Raw genomic sequence first — 22,608 nt, 5'->3', positions numbered from 1 at the left:
ACTCACCATCTTGAGGACACTGAGCCAGTAAAGCCTGCGGGCTGCCACATCAATAGTAAGACTGTGAGGACCCTGGGCTGTGAGGACTGCCAGAGTACTGGGCTCCGATCCATCCATCCAAGACCTCTCAAGTGTTGTGGCATTCCCGGGGCCTGCGTTGGTCCAGAACATGGAGCTAGGGGAAAGGAGACGATGGATTTACATCATATTTTAACCCATTAAGACCTGAGGCCGATTCTACAAATGCCTTCTAAATCAGTAGTTAAACTGTTTTGTAATTAAAAAATAAAAAAAATAAAAAAAAATCAACCACTCAAAAATAGCAGATGTACAAGCTCGCTCGTGAGCTAATAGCCCGAAAAATGCTCAGTGGGTGCTCAACTACACTCACTCCTATTCAACAACCAGTAGGGGTCAGCATAATGGATGCAAGAACAAGAGAAATGGGAATTGATAGTATGACTAACTTAAAAAAAAAAAAAAAAAAAAAGACACATTTATCCTTTGCCACGCAAGCTTATTGACAATATTCTCATTATGTGAATATTGTACTGTAATGGCAACCTACCTCTCTACGGGGAGGAGAACGAGCTCTCGTGGGCGGATGTCTTTACTCAGCACGGTAGTGAAGTCGCTCCTATCAGGAGATCCCATATAGATGGTGTGCGTTTTCTCATTGGTCCAGTACAGATATCCGTTCAGCCAGTCACAAGCTAGGCTTTTAATCCCAGGCTCTCCTGTTGGTTGAGAAAAATAAATGAATAAAAGAATAATATCAAGCTCTATTCGCCCGGCACAAGTATTGTAGGGGAAGCAAACGCATGCCGACTGCCAAGGCGTCGAACTGGTCATTACCCATGCCGTCTGGCGGAATGTGGGCAGTGACGCTTTCCTGTGTGTATTTAGTGTTATTTTGTCTGTAGTGGTTGGCTCACTGAAAGAAAACTACACGCAAAACACCCGTCAAGTGGGGTCAACCACACGCTTCTTTCCTATTGGCTGACATCCAGTCAAAGTTCGCCGTCAAATAATTGATGTTGTCTCACCGGTGTAGACCGTTAAGGTCCGTCGTCCATCGGACTTGAGAATCGCTCCCTTGCGGTCTGCCCAGTAGAACCAGTTTCGGACCAGGTCGTAGGTCAGACACACAGGGTTGGAACCAGCCGTGATGGAGTGGGGCAGAAGCCGTTGGGACTTTGGGTTTAAAAGAACGATGGACCCTTTCCGTTGTGTCAGCAGCATCACAGGATTACCTGGCAACACAGACATGGTGTATACAAACATTTACACACTGTACTTCTAACACTACAATACTTAAAAGAGGAAGGGGCGTTGATTTTGGTACTTCTGATTTTATGGTGAGGCTTTCCAAGAGGCTATCCATCTATGACAGGGTCTGTGTGTGCCGGTCTGGAGCTAATCTTGCAAATCACTATGCACACTGCCAGTATATGCCACACAAGTACCTCCAACAATTCAAAACATGATTTATACTTTTTGAATTTGATCACAGAAGTCAACAGGGCTGTGATCCTATTAAACCTTGCCCTAATTTGGAGATATTCATCATAGATATGTAGATAGATGACTGAGGTTACAGCTGTTCACATAACATGAAGTCTGAGATCCATGCCATCCTGATATCTGCATTATTTGTCCTTGTCTATTTGTCTATGGAGTGAACATTACTCAAGACCACCTGATGCGCCAGAATGGAAGACCATGCATCTCCCATCACATCATTAATACAGGATTGTGTCATTCAAAATAATAATGCCACACCCGATGTGTATGCATGTCAATAACCAGGAAATGTATAGTGAAGAGAATGTGGAACTTCTTGTTAATCTGTGTAAACCATGCATGGAAAACACTCCCAAAAGCAAAGTTACAGTGTTCCTTTTTTAACACTCAGGGTTTTCCTATGCTGTGTTGCAGTTAGCTACATTTCCAGCACCTGTGGCCAGACAGGTGGTTCGATTCAGAGTGAAGCCTGGTTTGCGTACCTGTAGCCAGACACGTGGTTCCATTCAGTTTGAAGCCTGGTTTGCAGTCACAGTAGAAAGAGCCCACAGTGTTGGAACAGTAGTGGCCGCAGGTGGGAAACGGCTGGGCACATTCATCCACATCTGAACAGAAGGAACATACCAAAACACTTGATTACTGATCTACACATTCTATACAATCCAAAGTTTTTGTTGCAGTGTGCCTTTAAAATCACTACACTGTCAAATCTTCAGTGTTAATTTAAAGGAAAACATAGCCGATTGTCAACTATACACTATTATTATTGACCATCTCACATCAGAATGGGATTTACGTTGGAAATCTGTGTTTCGCTTTCAAAAGGTCATGTCCCCACCGCACTGACCTGTACAGACCGCTCCATTGTCGGCCAGTGTAAATCCAGGTGGACAGGCGCACAGAGCGCCCCACGGCTCATCCACGCACACATGGCTACAACCACCGTTAGCCACGTAGCACCTGCCACCTACAGGAAGGAAGGGGAAAATACCATTTAGTCAGCAACTTTTTTGAATACAGTAAAAATCATAACTGATGATTATCTGCAATCCGTTATGTCCTACCAGCAAACTCGGGTCTCTCTTCCGCATGACTATATACTGCCCAGTCAAGAGGCAATCCCCCCCGTGACCAGATATTGCACTTGTGAGCTTCAGGCAGTACTACGCATCAACTAGTATGCGTCATACCCGACACCAGGGTCTAAATGTCTCAATGGAGGATTAGGGAGACTACCTTCAATCACTGTATGTGCCGTTTACATACTCTACCATACAGATTGGTTAAAAATAACGTTTAATTCATTAAAATGAATTCTAGATTGCAGCTTGCAACTATGAGAATGTACAAATGTAACCAAATGGATTGGGTTACATTTGTACATTCTCACAGTTACAAGTGGATACATTTGCCATGCACTTCATTCATTTACACATACTTCAAGATACAAGTACGTGAGCAGATAAAAAACAGCCTCACCGCAGGTGGTTGGTTCATCACTGGCATCAGAACAGTGAGCTTTCCCATCACATCTCTCCTGAGCAGAGACGCACATTCCTTCTGGACAGCGAAGACCACCATCTTCACAACTCCCTGATCATTACATCAAAACAACAACCAAACAAAACAAGAAGACTACATGTTCTGCCTTTTTGGGGATTCAATAATATTCCAAATAAAACCCTGATTTAAAAGGAGAAGGTAGAAGTGTCTCCATCAGGGATCAATCTGGGTGCGTTGCAACCCGGTAGCCATTTTACGAGTCCAAGGATGGTTCACAGCACAAATTCACCTCAAAGTGCAGGATCTGATTACGTTCTTTTCCTACTTGCCCTGCATGGCTTTCAAATCTACTTGCCCCATCTAAATTTCTACTTGTCCTGCCTAGGAGTGCTGTTGCCATGCAGATTTCTCTCACATTATACTAAAATCCATTGCCTATAGATTGTGTGTAAAACACTACAGAACATAAGTTCAAAAAGCTGTGTAATCTACTGTACATTACATCAAACATAATGTCCATAAATTGGGCACTTACAGATCTGTTACTCCATGAGTGTACAAATGTCACGAAAAAGGACCCGTACGGGTCCATTTGGAGACATTTGTACACTCTGGGAATGAAATGAACACTCAGGATTTTACTGTGTGGGGAGATCATCATCATCATCCTCATCGTACCACAGTCGCGTTCATCGGAGCCGCCTTTGTCGAGACAGTCGTTCTTTCCGTTACAGCGGAGCTCCTTGGAGATGCACAGGCCGTTGAGACAAGTCCAGTCAGAGTCCAAACAGCTGACGGTGGCGGTGCAGTTTGCTTCGTCGGAACCACTGAAGCATTGGTGGCGTCCGTCACACAGGTCGGACCGGTTCACACAACCCGGAGAGTCCACGCAGGCCAGCTGGCCGCGAGCGCAGGTCCCCCCGTTACCTGCCAAGATACGAGATGGAGGTACAACTCTTGAGATGGTTGTCTTCTTGACCACCACGTAAAATGTTATCTAGATCCTTGGTTCTCAAAGTGGGGTCCGGGGACCCCCAGGGGTCCTTGGGGGGGTACAAGGGGGGTCCCCAGATAAATTAGTTAATATGGCATCACAATCATTTTAACCATATTTTATAGTTTGGCATAGCAGATCTACAAGCTCCCTACAAAATCACTGGCACAAAATATTTTTTATAAAAAGAACTATTTCATTGGGAAGAACTAGTTAAAAAAGGTTAAAACACTATAAAAGAAAGTTAACAGAGGCCTACTAGCATCAATAAGAGTATAGAATAAACCAAAAAAAATAGTATTTCTTAATAGCAAGGATTCAATTTGCAGGAGAGGGGGGGGGGGGGGAATCCATGCCTCTGCTTGATATACTACCTTATGGATAAGACAGAAATGCAAGTTATGATGGGATCGTGAAATCAAATAATGGCTCACTCGGTCCATATTGAAATGCAAAACAATTGTTGTACATGTTTTGTGATCGTTATAACAAAAGCAATGTAATTGGAGGTTTTGTGTGAAGTCAAGTCCAATCTTCATGACACAAAGTAATCAAATCCATCTCAGTTTGTCTTCATACAACATTTTGACAGCTTGAATAGGCCCATAGCACGGCATCAAGTGCCGTGGTACGAGCTTTGTAGATCTGCTATTTTAGAAAAATGGTGAAAATGTTTGCAAATCTTTGAATATATATATATTTTTAAAGTGAACATTCTTGACTCAAATCTTTGCTTCTGGGGGTCCTGGAACAACACATTTGAGTTGGGGGTCCGCGGCCAAATAGATAGTAATTTGGGGGTCCTTGACATGAAAACGTTTGAGAGTCACTGATAATGTAGCAACATAATTCTTTAAAAAAAATGACATTTGTAGAATCGGCCAAATTGCACACATTTTCACGAGTTTTCAAAAACAGCAGATTTACAAGCTCATGAGCTTGTATTATCTGCTATTTTTGAATAGCCAAAGAAATCTAAAATGTCAGATGCGTTCCCGGATTTAATGGATTAACAGCAATTTCATGAAAACAGTGAAAAGTGTGTGTAAAAGTAAAGCCGGGTGGGTACCAGGACAGTCCAGTTCATCAGAGCCGTCCAGACAGTCTCCGTCCTTGTCACAGCGCCAGGATTGAGGGATACAGCTCCCGTCGTCACACTGCCACTGGCCTTTAGCACAGCGCACATCCTGACCTGAAAACACACAAGAGAAAAATTAACAAAGTTAACAAAGTAAATGCAGCTTTCTTCATCATTGCACGGCAAATTGGACACTTCAGGGTCACAAACCACAGTTTGAGAACCACTATGAGAGTGAATGGGGAGACGCTTAACGACATGAGCTCTATAGCGTCCCTGTTCTGGGCATATCATAATAGGCGAACATTCAGCAAAAATAGGCAGTTGCCCTTTTTCAGTGCCCTAAGCTTAATTGCTGCTGTACCCCCTTCAATGTAACTCAGTATTCCATTTAAAATTACTATCAGGATACCGATTTCATCAAATCAGGAAAGAGAACTCAGACAGGATACAGATTAAACAAGTGCTATTGGAAGTGATGACACAAAGAAATGAGCATGCAAAATTGGAAGTGTAACACTATAAAAAAATAAGCTAATAAATGGGTACTCTCTCCTGATTGGCTGAAATGGTGTCACCTACCTATCTCTCCAGCTCTATCAAAGAGCTGGAGAGAGAGAGAGACCCCTGTTACTGAACAAACAATCTAGCAATGAGTACCATGAGAATAGTACTTTAACCTTTTAACTAAAATATTTTTGTTTTAACCAAAACAATATCACTTACCCTACCTTTAACAGATAGACTGAAAGACCAAAGCAATGTATTACAATACAAAAGCAAATAATTAATAAATAAGATATAGATGCAGATCTACACTTCTGATGAGCCACCTTGTGAGCTTGTAGATCTGCTATTTTTTCGCCACGCCGAGTTGTGTTTACAAACAGCGTAGTGACTTCCCTGCAGTGGTCACTATAACGAGCTTTTTCCCTCAACTTTCCACGAAGAACTAAATGTCCTCTTCTCTTTACGTCCCCAAAGAGATAACATGGAGGACTCAGAGGTTTCGTTGACATTAACCATCATTAAAGATGACTTTTGTGCCAAAGTTGAACCGAAATCTCAGTTTCAGACAGACAGCACTTAAAGACAGTGGTAGCCAGGCTGGTGTCACCTGACCCGAATACTGCGTGCTGATTGGCTCTGAACCAACGTATCGGGGCTGTGTGTGTGTTCAAGAGAACAGCACTGTTTGTGTTTGTTGTTCAGCTGCTGTAAAACATCACCTTAATGGTGTACGCTTGCCTTGTAGCCAAATAATCAGTATTTTGTCTACAAGCAGAAGTCCCTCATTCAAAATTCAACCCAACACAAAGCACCAAAAAGTAAAAGCAAGCTTCTATTCTAAGTATCAGAGAATCTAGCCTAGAATCAATCAATTCAAGACTATCAATCATAGGTGTATTTGATCCGATTTTGACATTTGCATATCTATGATAGTCTTGGGCTTCACCGCCCAATTGTCACTGGACACCCGCCCGTAAAGTCCGTATTTCTCCGAGCATGTACACATGCAAAATATAAGGTGCTTACGCGGTAGCCCCGGATGTTAACTCGGTATTCGGAATCTTTTTGTACAGTCTTTAATCGTAGTTTTCAATAAATATGTGCTTTAATCCCGTCTGTGCTTGAACGCCATTCCCCCCCTCGTTTACTTCCCGTTTACTTTGAAAATTATACCGGCTTTCGCCGGATGCGCCCCGTCTCTACCGCCCATTGAGGAATACAGGGAACTTCCAACAGAATCCGACACTGACGCACTTTTACTCAAGTACATTTTTAATTCCGGATTTAACTTGTAACAGAGTATTTCTAAATTGATTGCGGTATCGATAATTTTACTTAAGTAACATATGTGAGTTGTTTTTCCACCACTGACGGAATGTGTGGATGTAAAACTAAAACTGATCTAAATATGGTTTATTACCTGTCAAACATTTCATATGAAGGAGCAGAGCCACACAAACACAGTGCAGCAGCAACGTCATTGCGCAGGCGCACTGCAGGCAATTAGCAACAAAAGGCCTCTCATGTGTCCTGATGGCTTTTATAACATTCTGATTATCAATCAGTCAATCAATTGGCTTCTGCCTCATGTAGAGTTTTAGGAGGTTTTATCATGGCGGATAGGATCATTAGGCAGAATAGGCACACACTATTACACACATTATACACACAACAATCATGACATTGACATGTATCATGATTTGAAATAGATTAGGCCTATATCAAATTACAATAGATACATAAAATAATAATAATAACAATAATAATAATAATAATTGTAATCATTATTATTAATAATGAAAACAACAAACACATCAACATATTCTTTGCAAACCACCCTTCTGTTTCTGTTTTTGACTCATCATTAGCCAATATCTGTTGGCTGTCAGTTTAATTTATGATTTCTGTCGATTTTATCAATTCTAATAATATTTAAGATCACCTGATTTATTTCTATTTATTTCACTTTGTTCAGTTTCCTTTTGCTTTTATAGGCCTATTTGGTGTGTGAAGCACATGAATAGCTTTCCCTTATGTATGAAACGTTGTCAGAATTAGCCCAAAATAATGCCAAATAATGTAATAAAGAATGTTTAATAACAGTATTCAATGTATCCCAAACATGTTAATGAGAGAGAGAGAGAGAGAGAGAGAGAGAGAGAGAGAGAGAGAGAGAGAGAGAGAGAGAGAGAGAGAGAGAGAGACTGGTTAGATGGAGAAAGGAAGAGAAATAGAGAGGGAGAGAAAAAGAGAGGTGTGTGTGTGTGTGTGTGTGTGTGTGTGTGTGTGTGTGTGTGTGTGTGTGTGTGTGTGTGTGTGTGTGTGTGTGTGTGTGAGAGAGAGAGAGAGAGAGAGAGAGAGAGAGAGAGAGAGAGATACACTGTAGAGAACGCCCCCTCAGGGGCTGATAATCACTTTGACACCGCGTCAAGACGCACGCGCCTCACACGCACTCTATCAGCGCACTGAGCACAGCAGAGCTGAACAGAAACACATGACATGAAGAAGACCACCACACACAGAGCCGTAATGGGGTCACTTCTTCTCCTCATGACAGGTATGTTATGTATCAGTAAATCCATCAGTGTTTTGTTACTGTGTAGCCAGACTTACGCATGGATACATAGTAGCCTAACGTTTAGATTTGAATGAAGGTTTTCCAAGCTGTCTGTCTGTCTGTCTGTCTGTCTGTCTATCTGTCTGTCTGTCTGTCTGTCTGTCTGTCTGTCTGTCAGTCAGTCTCCATGTGCTGCCTGTAGGTGATGAAGTTTGCCTGTCTGTCCACACAGTCGATTTACAGGTTTTGTTGGTGTTGTTGGGACAGTTAAATGTAGCCTATGTACACTTTAATATCCTCAGACCTCAGTGTTTAACTCTCACAGTCTGTGTACACACATGGCTTACTCTCAGAGTTATAAATGCATTAATGATCACCAAGGATGTTACTGTGTACCTACTGTATGCAGTGGTGGAAAAAAGTACTCACATCACATTTTATACTGAAGTAAAAGTATCAATACTATATGCAGAAATACTCTAGTCTGTTACAAGTCCGGAATTCAAATTTGCTTGAGTAAAAGTACAAAAGTATTGGTATAAAAATGTACTTAAAGTACCAAAAGTAGAAAGTAGGCTACACATTATGCAGAAAATCTTTGTTCTGTTTTCAAATGTATAAAATGTATACAAATCATTCGAAAATATCGAATCTAAAACTAAGCTCACAATGTGTCGCATTGCAATGCATTGTGAACTTGTAGATCGGTTATTTTCAAATGGCCAAAATATATATAGGGCTGAAGTGAGTAATGTATGTTTTGTAATAATAATCAAAAAAACAAGTAACTAGTAACTAAAGTTTTCAAATAATTGTAGTGGAGTAAAAGTACAATATTTGCCTATGAGATGTAGTGGAGTAGAAGTAAAAGTACTGAAAATTGGAAGTAGAAATACCTCAATATTGTACTTAAGTACAGTACTTGAGTAAATGTACTTAGTTACTTTACACCACTGAGCCTATGTGTGTGTGAGTCACTGACTGCATGTTTCTAGGAAACAGAAACTTGGTGGGTTGTGAGAGATAAGGAAATAACGGTTGTACAACAATAAGCCTATAGTAAAAATACTAATGTAATATTAGTGACGTACTAATGTAAGTTATGTAACCAAATGTAGGGTCTATTTGGTTACATCTGTACACTCTTAATTTAAATGAACACAGAGGATTACTGTGTAGTGCTTTTACTTATTTTAATTTAGATTCTGGTGTTGGGGAAGCTCATAAGCCCAATATCTCCCGTGTCGGTGTTGCCTCTTGGAAGAGTGGTAGAAATGTGGTCTCCTATGTGGGAGACAAGGGTTTGAATCCCTGGTATAGGACAAGAAACTCATGGATTGTGGCTTTCAAAATCAATAGCATACTATAAAATGACTAAGTTTCCCACAACTTAATATTTAAAGAGATGTAGCCTAAAACCAGTGGTTCTCAAAGAGTGGTCCAGGGACTCTCAGGGTTCCTTGAAGGGTTCTAAATTGACCCCTACAAGTCTGCAACTCTGACAGTATACGAATAGAACCAGAGTTAAGGGGGCTCTTTGACATTTTAAAGTTTGAGAACCACTGGCCTAAATCAAACAATGCACCCTTTTGGGAGAAGATGTTAGTTTTATTATGTATTAATCTGCTACAGGAGAAGACCTTGCCACAAAATATACCCATTTCAGCCCATTATTTTCATGACAGTGGCATATAAACCACTTCAACCCTATTTGTTGCCGGGGTCACCCAGGGCTCTAGACTTCCCCTCCTTTCCCCCTCTACGTGTCTACACCTCAAAGTTTGCCCCAGAACAGAGATGCTAGGGTTCATGTGGTTAACATTAAAGTCCCTGCATATTCTCTGTGGTTCTCTCTCTACACAGAGACAGATATCGTGATGTAGCCTATTCCTGCTCTCTTGTCTATAGGCTGTGAGCTGAAATCCCTCACTTGTATGTCCTACCCATGATTCGAACCTGGGTCTCCCCGCGTTCAGTGGTGGAAAAAGTACTGAAATGTGTACTTACTGTAGGTAAAAGTATCAATACTGCAATGTAGAAATACTCCATTACAAGTAAAAGTCCGGAATTCAAAATGTACTTGAGTAAAAGTACAAAAGTATTGGGATCAAAATATACATAAAGTACCGAAAGAAGAAGTACTTATTATGTAGAATGTCCCATTTCAAGTTTTCTAAATGTATAAAAATCTTTTGAAAATAGATCTTCAAGCTCGCAACCCGCCGCAATGCTTTGTTTTGTAATAATAATCAAAATCTACAATGTAACTTGTAAGTAAAGTTTTCAAATAATTGTAGTGGAGTAAAAGTACTATATTTGCCGCTGAGACGTTGTAGAGTAGAAGTAAAAGTACTGAAATTGCAAATACTCCAGTAAAGTAAAAAAGACCTCAAAATTGTACTGAAGTACAGTACTTGATTAAATGTACTTAGGTTAGTTTACACCACTGCATACAGTCAGAGTCTACTGTAGACTTGCCTATGTTGCAACAAGCTATAGCAACCCACATGCTTTAGCCTACTTTCATAACAGCAAACGTTTTGTAATAGTGTCATTGTGTTACAAAGGGCTTAGTGACCTCTTTATCTTGTCTGGAGTGGCAATAATTCATATGATCGATTCAGATGATTTCGGTCCTGTTTGACGTGCATGTTTTTTGTCACGTCAGGCTATATAGGTACGATAAGCTCTGAGTACACTTTTAAAACAGGATGTAGAACTGTCATTTCCCTCCATCTAGATTACTATCTATGACACGATCTTGTGGTTTTTGCAAACATAATCTGAGTATTCACACACAGTATCCATTTGTAACTCTGCAACTACTACAGCCTCATTCTCAGCAGTAGAGGATGAAATTAACAGATTAAAGCTGTTGCTGTGCAGCTGGGTAAGCTACAATAAATATAACTGAAATGTGAGTTGGTTGGTATCATAATAAATGTCACACAATAACAAACTATATCTGGAATAAAGCAATTAGTTCAACACAATGCAACAGAGTGCAAGACAACACAACAGTATAGTCAGTCAATGGGGAGAAATAGCCGTCACCAAAGTGATGGGAGTGTAGTTAATAGTTCTATTTGTAAACAGAGGGGAGACGGGACATTTTCTTCATATGACAGATTGTGAAAATAACGCGTTACATCAAGCTTGTAGATCTGCTATTATACAAATGTGCCCAAAATAGGGACACCAGAGTCAACAGGGCTTACATAAATGATTAATTAAATTGTTAAATTGTGATATCATCAAACGGAAATGCATGTACACTATTAGGTTAACATCATCATAATAATCAGGACACGCATCACATTAAATACAATGAGTGTTAGTCACACAAACATTAGCCTACATATCACTCACAGGAAGCACACAATGGATACGTTATGATATCATTATTAAAGGACACACGCACACACGCACGCACGCACGCACGCACGCACGCACGCACACACGCACACACACACACACACACACACACACACACACACACACACACACACACAGTAAATAAGTTAACATTGCAGCGGAGCACTTGGAAAAGTCAGGACCAGAGCAGTTGGGTTATTGGAGAAAGGAATTCTGAGAGCATTGCAGTAGAGGAGAATAAGATTTTATTGAAGCATTATTGAGGCAAAACCCGTTTGGTCGTGGAAGATATTGTGCCTATGATCTTCAGGCGGTTCTACTTGTCTACCAGACACCATGGTCTAAATGTCTCAAATGGAAGAGTGGGGAGCTCACCTCCAACACTGCAGATGTGCTAGTTATATTGTATTAAAATAATCTACCAAACACAGATTAAAAGTATTACATTGTGAGAAAATAACTGCAAGTGCCTTTATTTAGTTTTAGGTAGTTTATTGTAAAGTGTTGATGCCGTCTGGTGGTTAGTGGTGTAGGTGATGAAGGTCTGGGAGCCGACGGTAATGCTGATTGGTGGGATGGAGATTCCAGGGGAGGGGGAGGGGTCTTTCTTGACTCTGAGTATCTTATCTTGGGGGTCCAGGAGATGTGTCTGCTGTTGGATGATGGAGAGGCCCCCCACTCCAAACCCCAAACTGCTCCTGATGAGCGGTTTGGGGCCTTGCTTGGTTTCTTCTGCCGTCGTTGTGTAAAATGTGTCTATGTGTCTATGTGTCTATGTGTCTGTCTGTCTGTCTGTGTGTGTGTGTGTGCGTGTGTGTGTGTGTGTGTGTGTGTGTGTGTGTGTGTGTGTGTGTGTGTGTGTGTGTGTGTGTGTGTGTGTGGTGTGTGTGTGTGTGTGTGTGTGTGTGTGTGTGTGTGTGTGTGTGTGTGTGTGTGTGTGTGTGTGTGAATGTTAAGTGCTTTGGAGATAGGCGCTATAGAAAAGCACCATTTATTCATTCACCATTTTTCATTTGCAGTGTCGCTGCTGGGTTGTGGGGTTGCAGCCCAGGATGTCGCAGACCCAACAACAACTCCTCACAATCCAACTGATGTGATCGCCACGACACCAGTGACAGCCGCAACGCCAGTGCCAGAAACAACCACAACACCAGTGCCGGTGACGTCTATGACGCCAGTGCCAGTGACATCCACAAAGCAAGTGCCAGAGACAACCACAACACCAGTGACAGTGACATCCACAACGCCGACAGCAATGTCAGAAAGGACGACCACTGCAGTGCCAGATTCAACCTCGACAACAGTGCCAGGTTCAACAGCAACGACAGTGCCAGATTCAACAGCAACGACAGTGCCAGATTCAACTGTGACGACAGTGCCAGAGACGACCGCGACGACAGTGCCAGATTCAACAGCAACGACAGTGCCAGATTCAACAGCAACGACAGTGCCAGATTCAACTGCGACAACAGTGCCAGGTTCAACCGCGACGACAGTGCCAGATTCAACCGCAACGACCGTGCCAGGTTCAACCGCAACAACAGGGCCAGGTTCAACCGCAACAACAGGGCCAGGTTCAACCGCAACAACAGTGCCAGGTTCAACCGCAACAACAGGGCCAGGTTCAACCGCAACAACCGTGCCAGATTCAACCGCAACGACCGTGCCAGGTTCAACCGCAACGACAGTGCCAGATTCAACCACAGCGACAGTGCCAGATTCAACTGCAACGACAGTGCCAGATTCAACCGCGACGACAGTGCCAGAGACGACCGCGACAGTCCCATCGATAACAACTGTCACAAATGACTCCACAGTTAGCACCAGCAGTCCAGTTCAGACCACCGTTGACAACCCGGTGACCACTTTAGGGCCTAAACCACCGATGAGTACGACTACAGGAACAACCACCAGTGCCAGTATTGCCACCAGTGTCACAACCAGCACAGAAAGTACAACGATATCAATAGAGGAGCACAAACATAAGCCTCTAAGTTCAGGTAAGCTCTATAATAAAAATGTGTTTCACAGTTTTACTGGAAGAAGAATGTGAAAAGGAATAAAGGAACACAGTTAAAAAATAGAACTTGTAAAGAAAGAAAGATGATTAGATAAACGTGAGTCCAAAAGGCTTGAAATGTCAAAGTGCAAATGTATTAGCCTGGCACTGACCATCCTGATCAAGTGGGTTCACAAAAGTTCCCTACAGATAAATCTGGACTTAAGCCAATACGAGTACCAGAAGTCACAATATGACCAGGGCAATCAGGGACAGCGTTCTAACTGCTGTTCTGTACCACAGTGGAAAGCAGTAGGGGTGTCACGATTCACTTACCTCACGATTCGATTCAAAATCGATTCCTAGGGTGCCGATTCGATTAAAATTGCGATTCTGCGATTAATTGATATTCGACTCGATTCTGCGATTTATTGCGATTTTCTAGGGTGCCGATTCGATTAAAATTGCGATTCTGCGATTAATTGATATTCGATTCTGCGATTTATTGCGATTTTCTACCCCAAATCACTTTGCTTTAATTATACTAGAACATCTAGTCTTTCTGACATTGATTTCAGACAAAGTGCCAGTGAAAAAGGTACTAACTTAAAAAAAAAAAAAAAAAATCTTTTTTTTTTTTTTAATAAAAAAAATCGATTTTAATATTTTGATTCGATTTTTAAAATCGTGGCATTAAGAATCGCGATTTATTCATGAATCGATTTTTTTTGACAGGCCTAGAAAGCAGACCTTGGTTGGTCGATGTAGTTGGTGGTGATGTGAAATACAGGCTGCGGAGAAACAACAATGGTAGCCCCTGAAGCAAGAAGTGGTAACATTAACTCGGAAGAATAAATACAGCTATAAGTGCAGTTATTGCAAAAAGAGTATGCACTGGTGGAGTTTCTCGTGGAAATTACGTTTTCGTTGTTCTTCCGACATTTGGAAAGCACACCATGAAGGCGTCAGATGTTTTGTCACGCTGATTGGCTGAAGGAGTTTGTCTCCTCCAGGCCACTATCCTATACAGATTGATCTATGGGAAACGTTTGTGAACCCACATGATCAGGATGGCCAATGCCAGGTTACAAATGTATTGTACTTTATGCAGAGAATAAGCACTTTATACTGAAGTCATATAATACTGAGTATAGCAAAGGAAAGTGGAGAGGGAAACCATGTAGGAGAAATAGAGAGTAGGAAACCTGAGAGGAAGACAGCGTAGGAGAAACAGACAGTAGGAAATCTGAAAGGGAGACTGCATAGGAGAGACAGAAAGTAGGAAAGCTAGAAGTAGACAGTATAGGACATACAGGCAGTAGGAAAGCTGAGAAAGAGACAACATAGGAGAGACAGTCCGTAGGAAAGCTAAGAGGGAGACAATATAGGACAGACAGTAGGAAAGCTGAGAGGAAGACAGCGTTGGAGAGACAGACAGTAGGAAAGCTAGAGGGAGACAATATAGGACAGACAGACAGTAGGAAAGCTGAGAAAGAAACAGTGTAAGAGAGACAGACAGGGACGCTGAGAGGGAGACAGTGTAGGCGAGTCCCAAAGCCCCTGCTGTTTGCAGGGGCATTGCCTCATCTCCTTTGGCAGATGACAAAAATACTAACGGCAAGGATAAAGAAAAGAGTATTTGCTCTGCTTGTCAAGTCTTTCCTGTTTGTCACCAGTTGTTCTGAGCTGTTATCTGTTATCTTTGTCAACTTTCCTCCTTTGGCATTCAGCTGTGCTTATGTGCATTAATATTAACAGAGTTTGTTTCCTCATTCATGATATATGACCTGGCATTAAATGGATGACATTAACAGTAAGTTGTTTGATAGACCAGTGGTTCCCAAACGTTTTGGGAACCACAATATTGTAGTGTGTGTGTCAACATGTCACAACTTCCAGTCAAAGGGAAGCTGAAAAGTCAACAGTCAATTATGACACATACACACGTGCGCACGCACACACACAGATTTACCTGACAGTGGGAGGTTGCGTCTTGCTCAAGGGTACTTAAAAAGCGGGTTAAAGTAGGTTACTTGTCAACAGTCGTTCATCAAAGCTGTGTTTGATGATTGTGTTTCAGTCTTTTGTTTATCTGTTTAAACTTGGCATATGTTAGGTTCCCTCAAGGCGGAGAGTCCTTGACCAACCAGTGTTGTTCAGTGCTGATGGTTCCACCAGAATTGGGGGGAGCAGGGGGGTGACCCATGACCAGCATGTTGCTGTCAAATTATCTGTGATACCAACTTTAACCACTTAAACCCTATTATACTTAGTTGACCGGGGTACTCCAGTGGTCCAAGGTTTCCTTGGCCCTCTAATGTTTTCCATCTACACCAAATCTCTTTGCTGCATTGCAACACACTGTTAGCTTGCCTTGTAGATCAGCTATTTTTGCCGAATGTTTGCCTATTTTTGCCGATGCTTGTTTGCCTATTATGACATGCCCAGAATAGGGACGCTGGGGTTCATGTGGTTAAGAATGGCTACAGACTACAATGTTCCTGGAACCTTAACCAGGGCTCTGAAAGTGTTGTAACTTTCTCAAGATGTAGTCACACTTGGCCAATGCGGCGAATGGTTGAAACTGCTGATCTACAAGCTCATAACGTGTCACAATCTTCTTTTTTTTCCACGTTTGACCATTTGTGACACTTCACCTATAATCGCCTACGTATATAATGACATGCCCAAAATAGAGATGACAGGTTGAAAGTGGTTAAAGTAAATATTGTCGTGTGTGATGAATAGACCTCTAACTGATCACATGCAACCGTGTTCGGTGTGGAAAAAGGGACTGACCTAAACTCAGATCTTGAATGTTGGACTTTGAAGTCTAGCAGTGAGTGAGATGTTATCAGCCTTCTCCTCATGGTAATTAATGATCAGCCAACTCCTGATAAGGATGGGTCGGAAAAATAAGTTCCAGTAATAAAAACTACTGTACCTTCATTTACATGATACAGTATCATATAACACAGGGATGTTTTGTTTAAAAAAAACTGTTTTTAAAAAACCTTAAACTAATACCGGAATATAAATGTATTTGTTTTTTAAATGGAAGACACAAAAAAGGGGATATTTACTCACAACCCATAAAGATTGGTCCGCGACCCAAACACGGGTCCTTACCCACTGTTTGGGAAACAGTGGACTACACAGCACAAGCATTGTCACTGTTAGCCTTAATTGACATAGCTAAAACAATGTATTATAGGCAAATTGTTTGTTTAGTGTGTCATGTGTCCAGAGTGCAGTCAGAGCTGTTTCAACAGCTGCTTAAAGGGTAAGACCACTTTGGTAGAGGTTTGGGTTGTGTAGTTACCTTGCCATGATGTAACCCCAAAGGTGGGCAAGAAATAATTGCTCCATTGATTAGAAATTATGCTCCTCATTGACTTACATTGTACGGTAAAACAGCTCTCAAAGTCACTCTTTTAGCACATAAATGAACCCAAACATAGCTGATTCAGGCAATATAGAGCATCACCAAACCCAGTACTGTTTTTTTTTTAATAAAAATGTCAACTTCCTGTTGATTTTACTATTTGAAGATCTGGATCCGGAGATCCAGTCCAGGTTTTCTACTTATTAAAAATGGCAAAATCAACAGGAAGTTGACATTTTTATTTAAAAAAAAAACAGTACTGGGTTTGGTGATGTTCTATATTGTCTGAATCAACTTTGTTTGCGTTCGTTTATGTGCGAAAAGAGTGACTTTGACAGCTGTTTTACCGTACAATGTAAGTCAATGAGGAGCATATTTTGAATTATCAATTTCTAATCAATGGAGCAATTATTTTTTATTTCTTGCCTTCCTTTGGAGTTACATCATGGCATGGTAAATACACAACCCAAACCTCTACCAAAGTGGTCTTGCCCTTTAAACTCTTCACACCAGCAGCTAAATATTGATTCATTTCACATCTACAGCCGCAAGTCTAAATCTTTGTTTTCAAAGTGTGCTACTTCCCAATACAGTCTGTTTCTTTACCACGATAGCCAATCAATGTCAATGTTGCTGGTGTGGATTGGGTGTTAAAGGAGTAGTTCACCCAAAAAATGACTTTTTTTTCCTATCAATTACAATTACCCCATGAAGCCTTGAATTAATGGACATTTTTCAATTTTTTGTCGCATTCCTGAGCCAATAATTTGATGACCGGCTCACCATCAGTCAGTAGGAGACTCAGTAGGAGACTCTTTGAGTCTCTTTGAGTCTCCGCCGGTCATCAAAACTTTATTATTTATTTTTATTATTATTACAAAACATACATTACCCACTTCAGCCCTATGTACATTTCAGCCATTTGAAAATAGCCGATCTACAAGCTCACAATGCGTCGCGATGCAATGCATTGTGAGCTTGTAGGTCTACTATTTTCAAAAGATTATTATAAAATGTATACATTTAAAAACTTAGAAATGGGACTTTCTGCATAATGAGTACTTTCTACTTTTGGTACTTTAAGTACATTTTGATACCAATACCTTTGTACTTTTACTCAAGTAAATTTTGAATTCCAGATTTTTACTTGTAACAGAGTATTTCTACATTGCAGTATTGATACTTTTACTTAAGTAAAAAATGAGAATCATTTTCCCACCACTGGTAAATTGTACTTAATAATCCACCCAGACTGAATGCCGGGGCGGAGGTTATGTTTTCATCCATTGTCTGTGTGTGTTTGTTCATCGGTGGTGTCTGTCCGCATATTAAATCTTGCCAAACTACACCAATCAGCAAGCCGTCTAGTGGAGGGACGCTCCATATTTGGTCAAGACTGATGTGATGTCATATCCTGAATGGTCCATTTGGTTTCCACACGTACAGTACACTCTTCAAAGTTAAATGAACACTGAGGATTTTAGTGTGTATTTTCTTAGGGTAAATATCATTCTCCCTCTCTGTCTCCTTCTCTTCCTCTTCCTCTGTCTGTATGTTGTTGTGATATCTATTTCCAGGTGGTGTTGCAGCTATCGTGTGTGTTTTCATCATCGTTGTAATCCTGATGTTTGGTGGGGCTTACTACTATAAGTTCAGGTGAGTTTACGGCGCGCGCGCGTGTGTGTGTGTGTGTGTGTCTGTCTGTGTGTGTGTGTGTGTGTGTGTGTGTGTGTGTGTGTGTGTGTGTGTGTGTGTGTGTGTGTGTGTGTGTTTGTGTGTGTGTGTGTGTGTGTGTGTGTGTGTGTGTGTGTGTGTGTGTGTGTGTGTGTGTGTGTGTGTGTGTGTGTGTGTGTGTGTGTGTGTGTGTATGTGTGTGTGTGTGTGTGTGTGTGTGTGTGTGTGTAAGGCTGCCACGATTACACATTTAATTTGACGATTAATTGTCACTCAAATATTTGCATAGGGCAGATATGACAAATGACTGAAATATGCAAATAAATTATTGACATATTTAATAACTTTATACATATAGCATAGCAGAAATAGCTGTGTGTGTGCGTGTGTGTGTGTGTGTGTGTGTGTGTGTGTGTGTGTGTGTGTGTGTGTGTGTGTGTGTGTGTGTGTGTGTGTGTGTGTGTGTGTGTAATATAAAAACAATTGATAAAACACAGGTAACATGTCTCGCTTTCTCTCTGTCTCTGTCTCTCTCTCTCTCACTATCCCAGACGTGCTACCTACGGCCGTCTATTAGACGATACGGCCTATGGATCATTCAACAACCCCATGTACGATCCTTGACATTAAATTACACTTTGCACTTTGAACACTCGGAAGGCTTCAATGCTGTACATGGACTGACCCCAACACTCAAGTCAAGTCCTCAATGATCTGCAGAAGGAGCGATGATTATCCTGAAACCTTGAAGACGACAACGCATTTACTGACATTTACTCTCACTCCCAAAACGGACTGCAGTGACTTCCTGGGACAAAATGTGAAATGTTTTGACGCCGTCCCGGTCACTTCCGCATTCCTGGAATGCTGAAGTGCCTGAAGACGGAAAAGGGTGACAGCTCCGGAAAAAGAAAACTGTTAAAATGACGGAGGCGTGCTGTCTAAAAAGCGTACTTGAGCCACGAGAGGCACCGCTGAGTGAGTCGTTAGGCGAGCGAGTCGGTGTAGTCTGTGTAACCACTTTAACCACTTTAACCATTATTTTATACTTTGGCTATTCAAAAATAGCAGATATCCAAGCTTGTGGATATCTGGATCTGCTATTTTTATTTTAAGTCGTGAAAATGTGTACAAATCTTTGAATATATTTTGTACATTTCAGCAAGTTTTTCAGAAAACTGTTAGGATTTAGGAAACATTTTGTAGAATCGGAACCTCAGGTCTTAATGGGTTAACTAGCTCTCTATTGTAATCATTGCTTCAGTGCTCATTTCTCAAGCTCTTTAGTAAACAGAAAATACATTTTCAGGTCGGAATACCAAATGAATGCAATCAGGAGAGAGTACTCATACAGGATACTCAAGTGACAGTGGAAGGCATGATTTTCAACTTTTTTCAACTCACCTGAAAATGTATTTTCTGTTAACTAATTAGCTGGAGAGACGTGGAGACCCCTGAGCAAACACTATAGCAATGATGATTACTATCAGAATATTTGATGATTGATTGATGTCTTATACATACATCTGTAACAAACATCTGACCCACCATAATCAACAGGATAATGCAAACAAGCTTATAGAGCTTATATCACCTATACCACCTTTAAATGACTACCTACAGACATGAAAGAGTGTTATTACCAGTTAATCATCTCTACTGACTTCCTCTCTCTCTCATACTTACACATTCTTCATTGTCTACCTCTCTCCATCTTTCTCTCTGTATTGGTACTCTAATCTAATATAATCTAAAAGGGGCTAAAGATTGAGTTAAGACAGCTTTGACTGAGATGAATGTGTGCAGACATTAAATATCTTTGCACACCAGGAGCGTGATGAATAAACGATCCCATATAGTTGATGCTTTTATTTGCGGTTAAAACAAAAATAAAGAAAAACACCTGTTGCTTTATCTGCGTGTAATATCCGTGTTCTGTGTGAATATACTCATTACGCAAACAACACAACAGAACAAATTAATCGCCAAGACACAGACAAAACAAAACACACAAACATATAAACAACAACAAAAAAACGCTCCCAGTGTGTAAGGACCCTACGACTCGTTATTGGGGGTTTTGAGGTATGTCGTCACATTCACATGAATGTATATTTTGGTGTTAATCTTGAATTCTTGTATGTCTGTTATTGTTGTAATTGGCTAGTTAATAGCAGCATGCTAATCCTCATACCTATTGGTGTCCAAGATTAGCTACACACATAGAAATACATTGTGTGACATTTGTGTGAATTGAAAAGATCTATTAAGGAGATGACTTAAAGGGTTGTTCTTATTTTCATGCTTCTTTTTTACCCAGATTATTCTAAACTACTATCTCTAGTTTTATAAAGTCATCATCAATCTTTATTTAGATCACCGTCCTCATTTTCAACGGTGTTCCTGTAAGAGCATCCAGTTTATGTCGTGTGTGTGTGTGTGTGTGTGTGTGTGTGTGTGTGTGTGTGTGTGTGTGTGTGTGTGTGTGTGTGTGTGTGTGTGTGTGTGTGTGTGTGTGTGTGTGTGTGTGTGTGTGTGTGTGTGTGTGTGTGTGTGTGTGTGTGGATGTGGATGTTGATGGTTGCCAATATAAAGGATGTTGCAATTTCTATTCCAAGATCCCCCTGGTAAAAAAAGGAATTGAATTCCCAATTCAAGATTGACTTCTTGAAGTCCTCAGTACTTGTACAGTGTTACAGTACAGTGTTAATTGACCCATGTAACAGGATTTTACTGCGTACATTCTCTGTTTTTTTTCTCTTTTATATTCTTGCATATTCTTACGTCTTAAAATTGTACGTGTTGTTTTCTGTCTTCAAATTGACAGATTAATTTAAATTAATAAATCATTATTGTAACCAATCTGTATGGTAAGAGTATGTTGATACAATCTAACATCTGTATGGTAGAGTATGTTAATACATTATAACCAGTACATCTGCAGTGGTTGGAGGTGGCCTGCCTACTCCTCCACTGAGACATTTTAGACCCTGGTGTCGGGCAGGCGGACACCTACCGGTTGACAAGTACTGTCTGAAGCTCATAAGCGCAATATGTTGATGCAGATGACCGCTAGCTCATATCTATTCTAGTCTGTGTTATCCTGAGTTCTAAACTGATCCCTCGTTAAAAAAAGGTTCTTTATTGATTGATTGTTTGATTGAATACTTTATTTGCAGGATTGTTAACAGTACAGGTTGGTTGTACAGTCAAGGTTATGCTAAAAGGATAACACAAGGCTCTGGTGAATCATGACCATAAAATATTTCATTCTGTGTCAAAAAAATATTTGAAAACAAAACCGCAAAAAAGGAAGGAAGGGGGGGTGGTTGGGGTGGGGCAGAGGATGCTACTACCAAGGAGGAGTTAAATGCTCTTTTATTTACGGGGCCAGGCTTCCAGCATGGACCCGTATTGTTATTCGCATTATTATGGGGCCAGGCTTCCAGCATGGACCCATATTGTTATTGGCATTATTCCATTTCTTCTTCTTCTTCTGCCGTTTTTGCCAGTTCTGGCTGAACCGTGCAGTCGCTTTTTATGAAACTCGGCCATATGATAGATGGTCATGAAAAACGATCAAGAAATAATTCTCGCAATCTTTCGTCAAAAGGTGGCGCTATAGCACTCAATTGAAAAATGCCAACTTTGAACAGGTACAACTCATGCCCTGTTTGACCTACAGCCATGAAACTTCGATGCACACATGCGTCTCCTCATGCTGAACAACTTTCACACTCTGACTTTTGACCTCTGACCTTTAGATCTCCCACCATTTTGAATTATATGAAAAACAGTTAAAACCTATCTCCTCCTGGGATTTTTGAGTAATCTGCACGAAACTTTTTACACATGAACTTTGGACCTATGCCAAAAAACGTTTGCAAAATATTTTCCATAAGTGAAAAAATGAAGCTTTAATGAGCCAATGACTATTGCAGTTTTATGACAATTATTCATCTGCCCCTAACACATACATGCAGACTTACCATTCTTTGAAACTTTGCAG

The 22,608-nt window shown here is 40.9% G+C and overlaps 2 protein-coding genes across 2 annotated transcripts in view; both read right to left on the bottom strand.

Moving 5' to 3' along the window:
• LOC311038383 (uncharacterized protein) overlaps positions 1-6,168 on the bottom strand; it is a 35,532-nt gene extending 29,364 nt beyond the window's left edge. The window contains exons 1-9 of the mRNA XM_084047881.1: positions 5,933-6,168; positions 5,091-5,213; positions 3,706-3,954; positions 3,004-3,117; positions 2,372-2,491; positions 2,007-2,129; positions 1,047-1,253; positions 569-737; positions 7-175 (exon numbers count right to left, since the gene is read on the bottom strand). Of these exons, the coding sequence (XP_083904007.1) occupies positions 7-175; positions 569-737; positions 1,047-1,253; positions 2,007-2,129; positions 2,372-2,491; positions 3,004-3,079 (864 nt within the window). The 5' untranslated portion in view covers positions 3,080-3,117; positions 3,706-3,954; positions 5,091-5,213; positions 5,933-6,168. The remainder of the gene's footprint in view (positions 1-6; positions 176-568; positions 738-1,046; positions 1,254-2,006; positions 2,130-2,371; positions 2,492-3,003; positions 3,118-3,705; positions 3,955-5,090; positions 5,214-5,932) is intronic.
• The window catches only part of LOC311038399 (histone H3.2), a gene marked incomplete at its 3' end in the record, with an annotated part of 235,076 nt that extends 227,099 nt beyond the window's left edge, over positions 1-7,977 (bottom strand). The window contains exon 1 of the mRNA XM_084047900.1: positions 7,893-7,977. The remainder of the gene's footprint in view (positions 1-7,892) is intronic.
• Between the last annotated feature and the right edge of the window lie 14,631 nt (positions 7,978-22,608).

This window comes from Gymnoscopelus microlampas, assembly GCF_963454915.1.
Source record: "Gymnoscopelus microlampas genome assembly, chromosome: 21".
Lineage (NCBI taxonomy): Eukaryota > Metazoa > Chordata > Actinopteri > Myctophiformes > Myctophidae > Gymnoscopelus > Gymnoscopelus microlampas.
The sequence above is the reverse complement of the archived record's forward strand: the minus strand, read 5'-3'. Positions and strand labels throughout refer to the sequence as shown.